Source organism: Thamnophis sirtalis, unplaced genomic scaffold, assembly GCF_051295495.1.
Source record: "Thamnophis sirtalis isolate CommonGarterSnake01/CBP01778 unplaced genomic scaffold, rThaSir2_p1.2 scaffold_2, whole genome shotgun sequence".
Lineage (NCBI taxonomy): Eukaryota > Metazoa > Chordata > Lepidosauria > Squamata > Natricidae > Thamnophis > Thamnophis sirtalis.
In genome coordinates this window covers 91,079,390-91,099,541 of record NW_028261382.1, presented here as the reverse complement: position 1 = coordinate 91,099,541, position 20,152 = coordinate 91,079,390, and the positions used below count along the sequence as shown (strand labels likewise).

General features: G+C 42.6%; 1 protein-coding gene across 1 annotated transcript in view; it reads left to right on the top strand.

Moving 5' to 3' along the window:
- ADAMTS8 (ADAM metallopeptidase with thrombospondin type 1 motif 8) overlaps positions 1-9,748 on the top strand; it is a 30,217-nt gene extending 20,469 nt beyond the window's left edge. The window contains exons 4-9 of the mRNA XM_087706365.1: positions 622-789; positions 1,917-2,215; positions 3,498-3,681; positions 5,187-5,359; positions 6,496-6,671; positions 8,421-9,748. Coding sequence (XP_087562491.1) covers positions 622-789; positions 1,917-2,215; positions 3,498-3,681; positions 5,187-5,359; positions 6,496-6,671; positions 8,421-9,168 — 1,748 coding nt within the window. The 3' untranslated portion in view covers positions 9,169-9,748. The remainder of the gene's footprint in view (positions 1-621; positions 790-1,916; positions 2,216-3,497; positions 3,682-5,186; positions 5,360-6,495; positions 6,672-8,420) is intronic.
- Positions 9,749-20,152: the final 10,404 nt, after the last annotated feature.

The following is a 20,152-nucleotide window of genomic DNA, read 5'->3' as shown; positions in this document are numbered from 1 at the left end:
TGGGAGTGCCGGAAACTGGAAGACCAGCTGTCCAGTATGCATGCATGTGCCGGGAAGATGATATTCCAGTTTCTGGTGCACAGATGTGCACTGGCCAGCTGTTCTTCATGTGTGCATGCACGCCAAAAACAGGAAGACCTGGCAGTCGGTGCGCATGTGAGCACCGAAAACTGGAAGCTCGTCTTCTTGGCTAGTTCATGCACACTGGTTGTCTGCTGTTCACATGTGCATGCCTGCCAGAAACCAGAAGACCAGGCAGCCAGTTTCTGGCATGCGTGTGTGCACGCGCACTCTTAGCAATAGCAATAGCAGTTAGACTTATATACTGCTTCATAGGGCTTTCAGCCCTCTCTAAGCGGTTTTACAGAGTCAGCATATTGCCCCCAACAACAATCCGGGTCCTCATTTTACCCACCTCGGAAGGATGGAAGGCTGAGTCAACCCTGAGCCGGTGAGATTTGAACAGCCGAACTGCCGAACTAGCAGTCAGCTGAAGTAGCCTGCAGTACTGCACTCTAACCACTGCGCCACCTTGGCTCTCCTTGTTTTGGCACTCAATGCTGAAAAGGTTCACCAACACTGTTCTATGCTCTAACCATCCATTTTTTTCTTTCTTTGCAGGGCATGTACTCAGCATGCCTCATGATGACTCCAAGAGTTGCGAAAGGCTTTTTGGGACATTAGGAAAACATCACATGATGGCTCCATTATTTATTCATCTGAACAAGACCCTGCCTTGGTCCCCCTGCAGTGCCATGTATATCACAGAATTCCTGGATGGAGGACATGGTACGTATCCTTATATATATATCAAGCTGAGCTTCTTTGACAAAGTTTGTCCAATACGTTTCAAGCCTTGCAAACAGGATCAGGTTCATGTTTCAAAGCGCCATTTGGGGAACCAAATCCGATGCATACCAAGCTGGACTTTGTAAGTTAGTTTTGTACGAGCAAAGGAGCCCGTCGCTTTAAGCCTCCAATAAATTAAATATGTTTTTGGGGAAATAAAAGTAAAGGTTCCCCTCGCACATATGTGCTAGTCGTTCCCGACTCTAGGGGGCGGTGCTCATCTCCATTTCAAAGCCAAAGAGCCAGCGCTGTCTGAAGACATCTCCGTGGTCATGTGGCCGTTATGACTAAACACCGAAGGCACACGGAACACTGTTACTTTCCCACCAAAGGTGGTCCCTATTTTTCTACTTGCATTTTTACGTGCTTTCGAACTGCTAGGTTGGCAGAAGCTGGGACAAGTAATGGGAGCTCACTCTGTTACGTGACACTAGGGATTCGAACCACCAAACTGCCAACTTTTCTGTTCGACAAAGCGTCTTAGCCACTGAACTATCATGTCCCCTTTTTGAAGAAATATCACTAATCAAAAACTTTTGCTACCTTCATTTGCTACCTTCATTTGCTACCTTCATTTCAAAGAACACTTTACAGATTTATTTGTATCTGATGTAAATTGAAGCCAATTCAGTGTTCATTTCATTAGAACAATTCAAAGAACGCTTTACAGATAAAAGTCTGTTTTAAACATTCTAAGCTTTAATGCAATTTACTTCTCAAAACACAGGTACTCAAACAAGGGTGCAGATGGGCAGAACTTTTACCAACTTAATTCATAAACTCTTAAAAATGGAAAAAAAAAAAAAAGGTCCGGATCTTTATTATGGTTTTGCTAACCTGATAAGATATATTACAATAGTTTATATCAGATTGAAGACTGTTTGAGATAAATGGACAGATGGATTTATTCATTTGTTTATTGGTTTGTTTGTTTTAGTGTAGAAAGATTAAGACAATAGAACCGACCAATTTCTGTTTTATGGACTTCTTGAAGAGACTCATAGAAATTTGGCCGTAAGGATGATACGTTCTTTGAGACGGTCTTTCTACTTTTTCTCTTTCACCAGGTAACTGTCTGCTTGATGAACCAGCCCAAACTATCACCCTCCCGACTGACCTTCCGGGCCAAATACCAATGTATAACTTAGACCAACAGTGCCAGCAAATATTTGGCAAAGAGTTCGAACACTGCCCAAATGCCACACAGGAAGACGTCTGCTCCCAGCTTTGGTGCAAGTTGGAAAACGGAGAGCAACTCTGCCACACCAAAAATGGCAGCTTGCCCTGGGCTGATGGGACACCCTGTGGGCCAGGGAAAATGTGCCTGGAGAGCCACTGCGTGACACAAGATACAGTGATGCCCAAGGTAATCTTAGAGTGAGGTATAATGCGGGCTGCCTATCTCTAATAAGGTAGAAATACCACGTGGGAACAATGGTAGTGTTATTTGGTTGGGATTGTGTTGAATAAAAGCATCTCCAAGGGAGTAAAACCAGATGTGAAGAACCAGCAAAGAGAAGATGTTCAAAGCATTCAAAGCTCTGTGTGATATGATAACATAATATAAACATGAGGGGGCAGAGGAAAAATATACATATTACTCCCTGGCTGACTGATTAGGATTAGAATGGTTTTCTAGTTGCTACAAAGATCTTTTTCTTTCTTTCTTTCTTTCTTTCTTTCTTTCTTTCTTTCTTTCTTTCTTTCTTTCTTTCTTTCTTTCTCTTTCTCTCTCTCTGTCTCTCTCTCTCTCTCTCTTTCTTTCTTTCTTTCTTTCTTTCTTTCTTTCTTTCTTTCTTTCTTTCTTGTCTTGGTGATTGGTCCAAAGTCACCCAGTTGGCATTCATGCCTAAGGCAGGACTAAAACTCACAACGTCCTAATGATTGGCTTAAAGTCACCCAGTTGGCATTCATGCCTAAGGTAGGACTAAAACTCACAACGTCCTAATGATTGGCTTAAAGTCACCCAATTGACTTTCATGCCTAAGGCAGAACTAGAACTCACAACGTCCTAATGATTGGCTTAAAGTCACCCAATTGACTTTCATGCCTAAGGCAGGACTAGAACTCACAATGACCTAGTAATTGGTCCAAAATCACCCAGTTGGCATTCATGCCTAAGGCAGGACTAGAACCCACAACGTCCTAATGATTGGCTTAAAGTCACCCAATTGACTTTCATGCCTAAGGCAGGACTAGAACTCACAATGACCTAGTAATTGGTCCAAAGTCACCCAGTTGGCTTTCATGCCTGAGGCAGGACTAGAACTCACAATGTCCTAGCGATTGGCCCAAAGCCATCCGGCTGGCATTCATGCCTAAAATGAGATTAGAACTCAGAGTCTCTTGGTTTCTAACATTGTACCTTCAGCCTTACACCAACTGTTTCTTCATCCAAAGAAGACAATGGCATCTCTTGGGGACTTTAATCTCCCTCCAGGTATCAGAGATGTGTCCTTCTCTCTCTCTTTTTTTAAGACAACCACTACATCAGTTGGAGCAAAGCAGAGCATTTTTACTGCTCCTTCACCAGAGGGTAGATGGGATCAAGTTGTTTTCCCTGTTGCGTTAACATCTTCCTGGGTGAGAAGATGAATCTCTCAGCGACTTCTCAAATAAGCCATAATCCAACCATTTGTGTCTTGCAGCTTCCTGTGGATGGAAACTGGGGTCCCTGGAGCTCGTGGGGGCCATGTTCCAGGACATGTGGCGGAGGGGTGCATTTCTCTTACAGAGACTGTGACAGCCCAGTGCCCAAAAATGGGGGCAAATACTGTGAGGGACAAAGAGTGCAATATGAGTCTTGCAACATTGAGGAATGCTCCCCAACTGGTAATTTCCTCTTTTATAGTAATGTTTGCTATCAAGTGTTAGACATTTGTACTGAAATGGCTTGTGCAGAAATGAATCAAACACCCAGGAACTGGATATCTGCTAGGGTAGTCTTAATTTTTACCCCCTCAGTTTGGCACCCAGCGTGACGATGCCTCCGTTAAAGTTTGTCAGAGTTTGTTGCAAAAATCAAATCCAGAAAGCACACCCAGGTAACTGTGTGAATCCACACAGCAGGATTCATTAACTTCTTTACATACATAATAACACATGAATAAATGTACAATACCAATGGTAGATTCTTTCAACGTGGTAGAAGTTACAAGCAGAACACAAGCAGGAGAGGACAGTTTCATCTCAGAGTTCAGAGCAGACGGAGTAGTTTCAGTTACGATTCTCAGCACAGACGCAGATGTGTTTGAGCTCCCATTGGCTGACTTAGTTGCTATGCCTATTCATTGGCTGACCTTGTTACCATGTCTCTCCCAGTCATGAATAGTCTAACACATTCACAGGTATGTTTGCCTTGAAGGGAACTCTGTGCCTTACCCTAATGATGGGATACATGGGTAGATTGATACTCAGTCTAACTTTATTTAGACCCAACACTAAAGGAGAAAAGCTATGTAAGCTATGATCCTTTGTCAGAGTTTGTTGCAAAATTCAAACCTAGAAAGCACAGAGAGAAAACTGATTCAGCAGGATTCATTAACTTCTTTACATACATAATAACACATGAATAAATGTACAATACCAACAGCAGATTCTTCCAATGTGGTAGGAGAGATTGGTTTCCAGTTTCAATTAAGAGAGCAGACTAGATTATTTCTCTTGCACAGACTCAGAGCTACAGGCAATGGTGGGTTCCTACCGGTTTGGACCGGTTTGGCCAAACCAGTAGTGGTTTGTCAGCCTGGGTTGCTGGAACCGGCAGTGACCCAGGTCTGCCACGCCCCTGAACCAGTTCTCCAGGCGGCGCCATAGGCGGCACCATCTTGCTTTTTGCTTCTCAGCATGTGCAGAGCAATTTTAATTGCATTGCGCATACGTGTGCAGCGCACATCAAGAGTGCATGCCCGCGACATGCCCACAAGCGAACCGGCAGTAGCGACTGCCGGAACCTACCCCTGTCTATAGGGCTAAGCCATGCCCTGGCTCCAAAACTCTTTCAGTTTCCAAACAGCCCTCATTGGCTGACCTTGTTACTAAGCCCTATTCATTGGCTGACCTTGTTACCATGCCTCAGCCAGTTCATGAATATTCTGACAAGCTTGTGTTAACCCAGCTGGTTTTGCAGCCATTTACGGCATCCCACAGTCACATGACCATATTTTATCATGGTTTTGCCGAAAATCGGAATTTATTGCCAGTTTTCTGCAATTCTGCACCCATAGCAAACCATTGGGTTTGACTGTGATGTTTGCTTTCACATGAAACATTGGAAATGAGATTTCGTGCTGTGCATGTATCCGTGTTCACATGGGCTCCTTTCATTTCCATTGTAGGCAAAAGCTTTCGAGAGCACCAGTGCGAGAAATATGACAGATACAACTTCACCGACTTGAATGGGAATTTGCTAGAATGGGTCCCCATGTATGCTGGAGTGTCTCCTCGAGATCGTTGCAAGTTAGTCTGCCGGGCGAAAAGAGGGAATGAATTTAAAGTCTTTGAGACCAAAGTAAGAATTCTGTTTATGCATCCACCGTTTTTGCAGATTTCAAAACCTCCTGCCTATTAAAAACTTCTCCAAATTTCCCTGTTGCCAGTGTGGGCACCAATACAACTATGTTCTCCTGGCTGGGAGGAAAAACCATGTTTCCTATAAAATTGGGAGAAAAATCTATATATAGCTGGAGGCGTAGATGAAAACTCCCATCCATCAGAATTATTACAGCCGTCTGCCACATTTGCACACATTTACCAAATGTTCAGAAGAATCTGAACGTATGCACTCGTGCCTAAACACACATGTTTGAGAATTTTGTAGCACAAGATGTACGAAGTTATATATAGATCATTCAGGCCGGGCTTATAATGCAATATAGTTGATACAATATTTTAAAAAATGCTTTTCAATAGCATGCAGATTATGAACAGTAAGAACCGAACAAATGAATATGTGTGAAATATCCATCAACGGATGGAAAAGTGGAAGCATAAAGAACATTATTCTTAAAACAAGAACCAACCATAACTGAAACCAATAGCTTTGCATCAGTGGTGGGTTTCAAATTTTTTTAGAACCTCTTCTGTAGGTGTGGCCTGTGGGAGTGGCTTGCTGGCCATGTGACCAAGTGGAAGTGGCTTGCCGGCCATGTGACTGGGTGGGCATGGCCAACTTGTAAAATGTGGTGAAACTCACTTAACAACGCTCTTGCTTAGCAACCAAAATGTTGGCTCAGAAACTCTGGCATTTGAAGCACGCAAGTCTTAAAGCTGTCAAGTTACAAGATCCTTGCACCCCTAATCCTTTAGAAGAAAAAAAACCCGGGGGTGTTCAAACTTGACAGCTTTAAGACTTGTGGACTTCAACTCCCAGAATTCCTCCTCTCACTCTTCATCCTGATGATGTGCGGACGGGCGGGGGGAGGGAGCTGGAACCGGTTCTAAATGGCACTGTAGATTTGTGGAACCTCTTCTATGGAAGAGGTTAGAACTGGCAGGAACCCACCCCTGCTTTGCATACACTCCAAGTTTCTAAAGAGGTACTCCTAGGAACTATATTTAAACAAATGTCTTTTCAGCCAGAAATACACTAAAGCGTGATAATGGGTAGACCGAATTCATTTTATTTATCCTTTCTTTTTATATCAGGTGATTGACGGGACAACATGTGCACCTGATACACTCTCTATCTGTGTGCATGGACAATGCATCAAGGCTGGTTGTGATCATATTATTGGTTCTTCCAAGAAACTAGACAAATGTGGAGTTTGTGGTGGGGACTGCTCAACTTGCAGAAAAATATCCGGCTCACTCAACAAATCCAAGTAAGAGAATGCCACAAATGTTTTGCAAAGCTTGGTGTAGAATAAACAGTGCACAATTAGAGCTGAGTATAGAGTTCTGATGAACACACACACACACACACACACACACACACACACACAGAGGAAAAAAAATCTTCCGTTGGGATTAGAATCCAGAAATCCTTCCTACAGCAGAATGGGACTTTCTCCAAATTGTTTTTGCACTTTAAATGCTAATATGAAAAGGGTGGAGAAAATTAAATAACCAGGATTAATCATCCATATTTAGAGGGACCTAGAGGTCCAGACGCTCACCTCACACTCTGGAAGTTGAGAGTTCAAGCTTAAGCAAGGGCAGATGTTTCTCCATCAGGGCGCAAGGAGAAAATATCTGCTGTGAACTCCACGTAGGCATCAGGAGGGGCATCCAGTCAGTAAATGCTCAGCTCCATTCAGTCATCCTGACTCCGCCCCAATAAAAGGGATTATAGGGCTGTAAAAAGAAGAAAAAAAATCAGAGTATCCATGTTTATAGTTAAATGTATTTTATATGTAACTGACGTCCGTTTTGCATTTTATTTTGGCCCCACCATTTGTATGTCCTGAATATTTTGGGGGCCAGTTGCCCCTTTTGATGGCAAAGGGTCACCCTCAATGCAAAAAAAAAGCACTAGAATAACATAGCAGAAGATGATGTGGATAAGAATGGTTTCATTTTACCCCATTGAGATCCCTGGAATTTAATGATGTAGTGCATAGGGCATTTACAAGCATAGGGTATTTACATTACTGCCATATTTTTCGGAGTATAAGACACACCTTTCACCCCCCCCTCCAAAAAAGAGGGTAAAAATCTGGGTGCATCTTATACACTGAATACAGCATTTTTGGCCTCCGGAAACCCCGCTCCCTTCACAAAAATGATTTGCAGAGGATTTGGGAGGCCTGCAAAGTGCTCCAGGGGCTGGGGAGGGCAAAAATGGGCCATTTCGTTCTCATTTTTGCCCCCGCCCAGCCCCCAGGAGCACTCTACCAGTCCCCCAAAGCCTCTGCATGCCATTTTTTGGCAAAAAATGGGCTGTTTTAGCAAGAAAACAGGCCTTTTTTGCTCATTTCCCCCCCCCAGCCCCCAGGAGCACTTTGCAGGCCTCTCAAATTCTCTGCATGCCCCATTTTTCACAAAAAAATGAGGCATGCAGAGGGTTTGGGAAGTCTGCACAGTGCAATTTTTTTTAAAAAAATTTACCTCTTAAAAATTTTGGTGTGTCTTATACTCCGGTGCATCTTATACACTGAAAAATATGGTATTCCTTAATTCCTGAACATTATTAGAGTCTTTGGAGATCCCAAGGTCAGTTACAATTTAAAGCCTTTTAGCCTCTTGGAATAGCCAAGAGAAAATACAGGAGCAGGGATGCTTCTGGTTATGGAGTGATACATGTTGTTCTTCAGCAGACCATTGTTCACCCTGCTGTTTAGCTCAGAGGTTGGCAATGTTAAACACTCAAAGAGCCACAAAGGTCCTAACCGGAAGCCCCCCATTCAATTCTGGAGCCGATTGGAAGTCCCTTTCCCCCACCATACAGTCTCCTCCTAGCGCGGCGTCCTTTTTCCTCTACCTGTCCTAACTGAAAGCCCTATCAATTGTGGAACCGACCGGTGACAGGGAGCTGCAGCAAAGGGATAAAAGAGCCACATGCAGCTCCAGAGCCATGGGTTGCTGAGCCCTGATTTAACTGAAAATAACACCCATTTGTTTCATCTCTGTAGGTTTGGCTACAACGACATCGTCACCATTCCAGCAGGGGCGACCAACATTGACATCAAGCAACACAGCCGAGGAGTAAGGCATGATGGGAATTATTTGGCTCTGCGGACCCTGGATGGCAAGTACCTACTGAACGGAAACTTCACCGTCTCAGCTATGGAACAAGACATCTTTGTGAAGGGGACTGTCCTGAGGTACAGCGGCTCCCTGACCACCCTGGAACGCCTCCAGAGTTACCAGCAGCTCCCCGAATCCATTGTCATTCAGGTGTTGACCGTTTCCAGCGAGATGTTCCTCCCCAAGGCATTCCCTCCGCCCAAGGTGAAATATACCTTTTTTATCCCCAAGGACCTCCAATTCAACAAGCAGAAGATCAAGGAGAAAAGCTTGGCCAACATGATCAAACCCTTGTTGACCTCACAGTGGGTTCTGGGAGACTGGTCAGAGTGCTCCAAGTCCTGTAGCTCGGGTTGGCAACGGCGGACAGTAGAATGCCTGGATGTGGAAGGGCAGCCTTCCTCCACCTGTGACAAGGCCCTCCAACCCGAGGACATCAAACCATGCAGTGGTCTTCCTTGCCCCATCTGGCAGATGGGGCCATGGTCCCCCTGTTCCCAAACATGTGGAGAAGGAATGCGGACACGAAGTGCCTTGTGCATTGACTACCTAGGCAAGCCTGTTGCCTTCGAGAAATGCAATTCGTCACAGCCTCCAGCAGCCACTACTCTCTGTGTCCTCCAGGAGTGTTGAAGTGAACTGAAGGCTGGCGGGCAATCTAAGAAGCCTCTGTAACTTAGTCTAACTACTAACCTAACTCCAAATAGGCTTGGCGTCTTCAAGCAAGGGAGTAGTTTTGAAGCCAACGGGGCACTAATTGACTTGAAGCAGTCCTGTTTCATACCCCTGTTTGAAAGATTAGAAGGCATGGGATACCACCGCTAATCCCCCTCCCCTTTCTCTCTTTTCCCTGTTGTACTTTCTTTTCCTCCAAATTGACATCTACCTCAGTGGGGGGGGGGGGGAATAGAATATTTGATAAATCATTTGACGTTTTTGGGGAGAGGGGAAAAAAATGTCTGCAGGCCGATACTTGGTAGCTAAGAGAAATTTGTGTCCTAAGTCGGCTCGGCAGGCGAGCCAAAACTCACCTACGCTTTCACCTGGCACCTTTGCGAGTTGGATTTTAGAGACGTTATTTAAGAGGCTGCTGTTCCTGCAAATACGGAGTTAATCCCCATGATCGCAGTTGGGTGCATCCTTCATTTAGCAAAACAGTATGCCTTCTTTGGGAAGGCATACAGGCATACAAAATTCGGTCTTTGATATTGGCTACCGGTAAGTCGGTCCTATAAGGCAGTGTTTCCCAACCTTGGCAACTTGAAGTTGTCCGGACTTCAACTCCCAGAATTCCCCAGCCAGCGAATGCTGGCTGGGGAATTCTGGGAGTTGAAATCCGGACATCTTCAAGTTGCCAAGGTTGGGAAACACTGCTATAAGGGATGCAGTGGCTCAGTGGCTAGGACGCTGAGCTTGTCAGTCAGAAAGGTCTGCACTTCGACGGTTCGAATCCCTAGCATCGTGCAACGGAGTGAGTTACAGTTACTTATCCCAGCTTCTGCCAACCTAGCAATTCAAAGGGACGTAAAAAAAAATGCAAGTAGAGAAATAGGGACCACCTTTGGTGGGAAGGTAACAGCGCTCCGTGCACCTCTTCGACGTTTCGTCATGCCAACCACGTGGCCACAGAGACATCTTCAACAGCGTTGGCTCTTTGGGTTTGAAATGGAGATAACCTTTTTATCAGATTCCTTATTATTTGTAAATAGATGTCCCAGTTTTAATGCAACCCAAATGGATGGGTTGACAGTATTGACAGTTATATCTCTTAACGTCTCGAGATTTTTTTGTCTTCAGTCTAATTTTCAGACAAAAGCAAATCAAGGCTCATATACAGTAGGTGAAACAGGACATTGGTGCTTGATTAACAGACTACCACTATTTTACAATGGGTAGCAAAGTTCTAGCTGCTTTCTTTCTGTTTTAGGCATTGTGCTCAAAATGATGTTAACAACGTCATACTAAAACACCTGGTCTATATACTCTTGAAAGATGATGGTGGTCTTTATTCTACTGAATTAGCCCTTTTCCATGGTTGATTGGCATTCATGTTTTCCATGATCAAATCTAGAAGTCCTGAAAAATGAATTCCCTTTTTTTCCCTTGCAACGTTCACTATGCCTCTTCATTTGCTGAACCCTCAACTTTTAATTCTCTAATTCTCAACTTTAATAACTTCAACTTTAATTCTTTAATTCTGATTGGCTACACAGCCAATCTGTGTATAATAATTCTCATTCTGATTGGCTACAAATAATCTTTAATGATTTTGAAAAAAAATCTCTTAATGATTTTGAAAAAAAAAATCTCTTAATGGTTTTGAAAAAAATCTCTTAATGATTTTGAAAAAAAAATCTCTTAATGGTTTTGCAAAAATCTCTTAATGATTTTGAAAATATCGAATGAGATTTTGTGTCCTGCATGAACTTTGGTGTGAGTTATTTAGGAAACAGCTCCATTTTCTCTAGAAGATAAACAAGGAATTCTGCTTTTTTAGAAGTGTGGTTCAAAAATAGCAACAGCAACATAGCTCTTTCCACTCTTAAATTATGCTGATGGCGTAAGGAATAGTTAAAGGGAAGCCAGATATTTTGATGTTGAAAGGTAGCAAGTCTCAGTTCTGAGACAAAAAAGAACATTCCGGTCAGAGAACATGGGTTTACAGTGGGCCTTGTTCCATAACTACAAGGTAGTCGTACGACTCAGCTCTAGCCTTTAATTTGCATTTGTCTCTTCTGGACACAGGGACGTGGTGGCTCAGTGGCTAAGATGCTGAGCTTGTTGATTAGAAAGGTTGGCAGTTCGATGGTTCAAATCCCTAGCGCCGCTTAACGGAGTGAGCTCCCGTTACTTGTCCCAGCTTCTGCCAACCTAGCAGTTCGAAAGCATGTGAAAAATGCAAGTAGAAAAATAGGAACCACCTTTGGTGGGAAGGTAACATCGTTCCATGCACCTTCGGCATTTAGTCATGCCGGCCACATGACCATGGAGACGTCTTCGGACAGCGCTGGCTCTTTGGCTTTGAAATGGAGATGAGCACCGCCCCCTAGAGTCGGGGAGGGGAACCTTTACCTTTATCTTCTGGACACATTGTAGTTCTATCTGGTGAAATACAAAGATGCTTTCAGCAAATTCTTCCATTTCTTGTCTTGCACAAATGGCCAACACTGCCTTCTTTAAGACCAGTACAGATAGGTAAGATTGCTTGGTGGTCCTCAACCTATGACCACAATTGACCCATCACCATTATTTTCCTAAGTGAGAAATTTATTTTGCCCCATTTTACGACCACTTCTTGCCACATTTGTTAAGCGAATCCCTGCAGTTGTTAAAAAGTTAGCAGCATGGTTGTTAAGTGAATGGTGACTTCACTAGTCAGAAGGTTGCAAAAGAGGATCGCGTGACCCAGGGACATTCATCTGTCATAAATGTGAGCCGGTGGCCAGACATCCATAGGTAAATCAATGCCCATGAAGATGCTACATTGGTCAAAAGTCTGAAAAATGCTCGCAAGCCACTTTTTTCCGTGCAGTTGTAGATTTGAATGGTCACTAAACAAACTGTTGTAAGTTGAGGACTATCTGTATATAATAATAGAATGGGGGGGGAAACATATGCAGATTTTGATTGTCGTAACTATGTGTAGGAGGAGATAGGATGGAATCACTCTTAAGATTCTGCTGAACTAAAACGCATGAAGAACAGTTGCAGGAACAGTTGTATGGCTAGTCTATAGAAAAGAAGGACTAGGGATGGCATGATAGAAGCGTTCCAGTATTTGAGGGGCTGCCATAAAGAAGAGGGGTCCTCTTATTTTCCAAAGCACCAGGAGACAAGATAAAAAGCAATGGATAGAAATTAATCAAGGAGAGAAGCAACCTGGAATTAAAGAGAAACTTCCTAACAGTGGGGTCAATTAACCAATGGAACCGCTTGCCTCCAGAAGCTGTGGAGGTTTTTAAGAGTCTGTACAGCCATTGTCTGAAATGGTATAGCGTCTCCTGTTTGAGCAGGGGGTTGGACTAGAACAGTGTTTTTCAACCTTTTTTGTGCAAAGGCACACTTTTTTCATGAAAAAAATCACGAGGCACACCACCATTAGAAAATGTTTAAAAAATTTAACTCTGTGCCTATATTGACTATATATAAAGTGTTTTTCCCACGGCACACCTTACACTATGTCACGGCACACTAGTGTGCCGCGGCACAGTGGTTGAAAAACACTGGACTAGAAGACCTCCAAGGTCCCTTCCAGCTCTGTTCTGATTGATTGATTGATTGATTGATTGATTGAAGTTCTGTCTGCATTTGAACTCCTAACTCAGTCTAAAGGAGGGACTCTCTGTCTGCCTTTAATTCAGGCCCTATACATCCTCATTCATCTCCAGTGACATCACTATCCTGTCATTGTCTTCTCTTTGCTATCTGCTGTAGAGCAGGCTGATCTTCTTCCTGGGCTGAACTTCTTCCTTCCCAACTGGGAGTCCTGCCAAAATCACACAGAACAGCCAGGGCATATTTCTGATCCAGACAGTCTGGCCTTAAAACAAGACACCAAATCAATGAACGTCTGTCTTTTTAAGCAAGCTGTCCTTTGGCTTGTATTGGAGTCTGATGTTCCCTGATAGTGAGATGTATCTCAAAATAGACCTTCAAGAATACTAAGATTCTCTGCCTTGAGATACAGTGGGAGCCAGGGAACGATTTATTCAAGAAAGATCTTTCTTTCTCTTCTTTGCTGAGGTCCCTTTGGTTTCCATCCAGCAACTGTTTGTATCTGACTGCAATGTATTTTTAAAACAAAGCATTAATACCATGCATCTTTTCCTTCCTTCCTTCCTCCTTTCTCTTTTCTTTCTTCTTCTTTTCTTCTTCTTCTTCCTCTCTCTCTCTCCCTCCCTCCCCCTCTCTCCTTTCTTAAAATAATAATTCCTTGAATATTTTAGAATATATTTGTTCCCATCCTACTGGAAAATTACCATTTGAAGCAGAAGATGTTAGCATTCTCTGGTGAATAGATCCACTCTAGGGAAGGTGTCCCTGTCTTTGCAGGGGTATCTTTCATCTTTTCATATTGCGCTTCTGCTGATCCATTTCATACTATCCAGTTTTCTGCTTCATCAGTTCAACATCAAGAATTAGACCTATGTCCTATTAATTGATAGTGTAGGGTGGGACTGAAATGGATTTCATTCTGCTATCTTTAGCAACAGGTCTATTTGTTGTGTTCATGCTCAGGTCACCTGTCATCTGTTGGGATGACCCATCCCAAAGCAAGTTGTTCAGATGGCACCCAGTGCTGTCCTCTTGTGGTTGTGTAACGCAATGGGAACAAAACAACTGTAGCAAATTGCAATCTCTCTGCAGTGGATTGTTTTTTTTTTTTTTTTTGAATTCGCTTGTTTTCATTTGTCAACGCGCAGATAAAAAGGAACTTATCAGTAACAACGGCACTTCACATAAGCCAGTCTTTTCATGACTAAAGCCTTGATAACCAAAATACCAATTTCTATTTTCCAAAAATCAGCCTGGAATGTTAGAAAGATCTTTAACAAGCCTAAATAATATTGGAATCTGGGCAACTGCATGTAGTGTCTCACAAATGGTGATTCTACACATATTTATCGTTCACCGAAAGGATAGCAAATAAAGCATTTCGGTTAAATTCCCAGTTTAAAAAAAAAATCAAGGAGGACATGCCTGCATGAATCAATCCTATTTTAAGAACACAAGTAACATACAAAGATTGGATTCACACATCACACTAACATGTGAAGAGCCGAGGTGGCGCAGTGGTTAGAGTGCTGTACTGCAGCCACTTCAGCTGACTGTTATCTGCAGTTCGGCGGTTCTAATCTCACTGGCTCAGGGTTGACTCAGCCTTCCATCCTTCCGAGGTGGGTGAAATGAGGACCCAGACTGTGGGGGCGATATGCTGACTCTGTAAACCGCTTAGAGAGGGCTGAAAGCCCTATGAAGCGGTATATAAGTCTAACTGCTATTGCTAACTGCTATTGCTATGGGGTTCATGATTGGCGTGGCACACAAATACTGTGAAATATGCTAAGTGATTTGCTTTTGAATTAATGTGTTGTGAGAAACCCTGCCACCTGTGTCTTATTGCACAATTCACGCTTTTAATAAACCATGGTTTAGAAGAACGTCTAGTTGAACACCTATTTTGGTATCGGTCTCCAAACAAAGGCAAACATTGCTTTGGAAGTCTTTTTGATGCAAATCCATAAGCTTTTCAATGGGAAAGATGCAAAAGATGGATCTGTGCTTCCAACCATGAGCAAGTCAATAGAAGATGTGCTGAGTTTTAGAATTTGGAAAGAGCACCGGGAATCTTTTACCACAATCTAGTCCTCATAATATTGGGTCTCAGGACTCCGAGGGCCAACCCCCCCTCCCAAAAAAAGAGAATATCTGAGTTGAAGCAAAATCAAAATCTCTTTAGATGAAACCTCTGGGACTTTAAGCTTGGGTGTGATGACTGTACCAGTTAATTTTTCACACACCCTGCCTTCAATAAAGCAATCACATCTAGACTGAAAAACCCCACGGAGGGATGAAAGATGCAGAAAACTCTTCACTCCATAATTTTGCAGTGCAAGATTGGATGGCCCCCTTTTAAAACCACGTAGTATCTTTCCGCGATTCGAATTCTGTACTGACTGCCATCGTCCTTCCTGCCTGGGTCTGTATCATACTTACCTTAGCTGCATTTTAAAATACTCGTCTGACTTCTTTTCAAAAAGATATGTAGCATTGATGGTAACGTATGTAAAATAAGTTACATGTTAAGATTGAGATGTATATAGTTTCCCTTCAGTGAAGGATTGTAGCACTGTACTGAGCCTCATTTGGAAGATATTTATTTGTGTACAGTAACTGTTTGGGTAAGTGAGAGTGAAGGGATGGTTATTACAAAAGGCTTGCCATCTCTCAAACTTTCCCAACTGCATTTTGTTTGAGGGGGAAAGGAGAATGAGAAGCCTCACTCCATTCTCCTGATGGTGTAGTTGTATAACTAATATATCAGCACAATTTGACGCGCAAAACTAAAAACCTCTTTCGAGTCAAGACGACAAAAATTAGATTTCTAACTGTATTTAATTTTCTTTTATAAATAACAAAAATCCACCTTGCTTCCCCTTTCAGTCCTTTAATCTTTAGAAACAGAAAGCTGGATTGTAATACTAGCCTTTAGCTGTAAATAAAATACTTCCTCAATTAAAACCTTTGTTTTGTTTCCCTTGTCTTTTTTTGGGGGGGGGGGTTGCAGTTGAAATGGGTTCCAAATATCTGTAGCTGTAGAAAAAATAAACTTACATATGCACCTTTTTTTTTTTTTATTAAGGAGGAACTAGATGATCCGTGGATGGCAGGGTGGCAGCTGGTACATCGAGTTGTAATCAATTTCTCATCTCAAGTAGGACAACCAAGCTATCAGATTTCATTTGGGAAGGAAATAACAAAATGTACCTATGATTGAGACATATTCTGGTTCACCGACAAATGCGCGCTGACAAAACCGCGGCGAGGAAACCGCGACGTCGAAATCGCGCCCACAACAGCGTGCCAACAACAGCGCGCCGACAAAAGCGTGCGTTAAACAAACAACACGAAAACAACGTAATAACCCTAACCCTAATCCTAACCCTAACCCTTACCTTAACCCTAATTGCACTTTTGTGGGTGCGGTTTTGTTGGCGCGCTGTTGTGAGCGCGATTTCGACGTCCTGGTTTTCTCGCCATGGTTTTGTCGTGCGCGCATTTGTTGGGTCACGACATATTCTACGTCTTTGGTAGAGCTGGAATTTTTCTCGGTTTTTCCTTAAAAAATAAATAAATCTTAGCCTAAGACTATTTCAGGGCTTATGTAGCAATGTTTAGGTATTCTCTCAGAAAAAACAGGAAAATGCACTTCAAATTTTAGAAAAGCAAGCTATTGAAAGGATTTCAAGATCTTCAAAGAAATATTTAAGAGCCACTTGCAACCCTGGGGTGGGAGAACACTTCTCAACCCTGCTCCATTATCAACATTTGTGCCACACTCCAATTAGAAGTGGGAAAAGTTCGTTTCCTTCCTTTCCAGATTACAGCTGACTATAGCAAGTCCTACCAAGAGTCAGAATTTAGAAGGATAACATTTATTTTCGGATTCCAGGAACTGTGCCTTGTTTCGTCAATATGAACATTTCAGTTTATGTAATATTTTTCTATTTGAAAGCAAACTAAGTTCATTTTTTTCAAGATATGACATAATTGCTGATGTATTCTTCTGTTTATATAAATCCCAAACCAAAGTACATTGAATGCTAGATACCACGCTGAAGTATCTGGCATTCAATGCGAAGATGGTAAACATCTAAGTAATATATGCACAATAGCAAAAAAAATAAATAATCACATTTGTTCTTGAAAATTGGCTGTGTGTCTTCTTCAGAGAACTATTAAATGGCCAAGGAACTGCAACAATTTAAAGGGGGGGGGGGAAATCTGAGCAGACACTATTCCAAACCAGAATAAGGCCATCTAAGTAGCAATAGCAATAGCAATAGCAATAGCAGTTAGACTTATATACCGCTTCATAGGGCTTTCAGCCCTCTCTAAGCGGTTTACAGAGTCAGCATATCGCCCCCAACAACAATCCGGGTCCTCATTTTACCCACTTCGGAAGGATGGAAGGCTGAGTCAACCCTGAGCTGGTGAGATTTGAACAGCCGAACTGCAGAACTGCAGTCAGCTGAAGTAGCCTGCAGTGCTGCATTTAACCACTGCGCCACCTCGGCTCTAGTAGTAGAGGAGGTTAATGTGCTGAGCTGACTTCAATCAGTCAGAATAGAGCTGAAAGGGACCTTGGAGGTCCTCTAGTTCAGCTCCCTGCTCAAGCAGGAAACCTTATACCATTTCCAACTCTCTTATTAAAAGTCTCCAGTGATGAAGCACCTACAACTTCTGAAGGCAAACTATTCCACTGGTTAATTGTCCTCACTGTTAGGGAGTTTCTCCTCAGTTCTAGGTTGCTTCTCTCCTTGACTGGTTTCCATTTTGTGTCCTGCCCTCTGATACTTTGGAGAATAATTTGACCCTCTCCTCTTTGTGGCAGCCCCGTTCTTCATATGCTTTAGTCTCCAGGCCTTTAATCATTTTAGTAGCTCTTCTTTGCACTTTTTCCAAAGTCTCAATGACTTTTTTTTTTTAATAATGTGGTGACCACAACTGGATGCAGTACTCCAGGTGTGGTCCAGTGGTGGGTTTCAAAAAAATTCTGGAACCTCTTCTGTAGGTGTGGCCTGCTTTCCGGGTCCACTGGTGGAACCTCTTCTAACCGGTTCGGTAGATTTGACGAACCGGTTCTACTGAACTGGTGCGAACCGGTAGGAACCCACCTCTGGTGTGGTCTTACTAAGACTTTATAAAGTGCTACTAATATTTCATGTGATTTTGATTCTATGCTTGCTCATACTTTTTGGACTTTTATCTTCCATCATCCTCAGTTAAATATTCTAACAAAGGATTTGGAATGTATCACTTAAAACAAAAAAAAGGATATCAGATTAATCGTTCATTCTAATTTCTGCTAATAATGAAGTGGTTCTCTAAGGCACCTGAAGGCCAGACAAGGAATAATGGATGGAAACTGAACAAGGACGGATTCAACCTGGAAATAAGGAGAAATTTTTCTGTGAGAACAATCAGTCAGTGGAGCAGCTTGTTTTCAGAAGTTGTGGGAGCTTCATCACTGGAAGCTTTCAAGAAGAGACTTCACTGCCATCTGTATCTGTATTATAAAGTCTAAGTGCCTATTTCCATAGAGCTACAAAGCGATTGGGACAATCGCTTAATTTAACCTGTCTCACTCTACTTTTCTGAGCCTAACAATGAAAATAGCATGTTGAGGGGCAAAAACACCCTCATCCTAGAACTGCTTCCTGAGTTATTATTGTAATATCTAAAATAATTATAAAAAACTATAGCAGTATTCATGCGCAAATATTCTATTATAAACACTGCAGCTGGCTAGATTCTCCATATGTGTTCTGACCTACGCTTCCTGATGAAGCATAAATCACACACTTAGTCCCAAAAACCCTCTTTTATATAAACGGCTGTGAATTATGGTCATTCACAGCCCGTAATGATTCACACAGTCTGTGAAGAGTCCGACAGACGTCTGCCACAGTCTTTCAGGGTAATGCTGACAAGCATCCACCTTTATCTCCCTTGAAATACAGCCAGAGACCTAATTGCCAATTAGTTTTGCAAAGCCAAATGGAGCACAGAGTCAAACAGGACGTCTCAGAGCTTGAACTGACTAGATGAACTAATTGCTTCCTGCAAAGGCTCACATCCCATTTGCTCCTCTTTTATGTCTTATGGGTGGGGCCAATCATCTCCAAGCCTTACTCCCAAGTCACCCTTTTGGTCTTAATTGTTCTTGCCTTCTGGCAGTTCTGTGGATGTACACAGTGGGAACAGGCTCACATTGTTCATCTGCCTCACTGATGTCAGACTCCGAAAGCTCTGGAGGCAGCACATAACTATCAGATGGCCTTGGTCCCCTCTCTGCCTCCGACACAGAGCCCTTATCCGAGCCTTCCCCAGACTCCAAGTCTGTCCCATGTTTCTCCCCAACCTCCTCATTGTCTGACTCTGCCGCCAGCTCCGCAGGCCGCTGGTGGACCACAACAATATGCCGCAATTTTCTTTTCCCCTCACTTCTACAAGGGATTTACTCGCATCTTGAAAATAAATCTGCAACATTACAGTGTGACAGAACTTAGATCTATAATGGCATATCACCTATGGGAAATGAACAATTCATTTTTGTATTCATCATGATAGAAATACATAAATCAAGCAGCCACAAAATTCTGGTCCAAGATGAACCCTCTGAAGAAGAATGATGACAGAGCCTAAATTGCAGAATAATGAAGAGTTATATTTCAACGGAGATCATAAAAAGATGCAGTCTTTGCATAGTAGTCCTGTTAAGGCAGGCTGTTCATTATAGTAGAGAGGGCATTAGAAAAAGCTGAATCCGCACATGTAGTAATTATTTTCTTGGCCAGGGATGATTCATAGTTGAACAAGAAGATGCTGAAGCTCCAGTTTAGGAGTAGAGTTTCATCACTCACAGGAACAGATTTTTTTTTAAGCATGTTGGATTGCAGAACGAATGCCAAAGTTTGAAAGATAATTAAGAAGCATTATCGGAGCAGGAGTGGTGCATTCTGATATGACGACATTAGCAAATGTGCCAGAAAGACGTCATGAATTCCAGGCTTACAGCAGGGAGTGCAGCCAGTATATCGCTTTCCCAGCAAAGAAGATCCATTTTCCAAAAGTCATGTGTGAATCTATCTTGCCGAGGAACAAGGATCCTGCGTAAGACTTTGTTATGTAAAGGTTAAAGACATTTATGTCGATGTTTTTGAGCTACTCTGCAGTGCAGTCGTTTTATTAGATGTCGTGTAAAATAAGCAAATCGTAATTTTCTTCCCTGGTTGAACACGTCATCATTGTGCATGAAGAGGAAAATAAGGGAAGAAGATCCAAGTCTCGAGAAACATATAAAGTACAACTTTAAAATGAAAGACACCATATA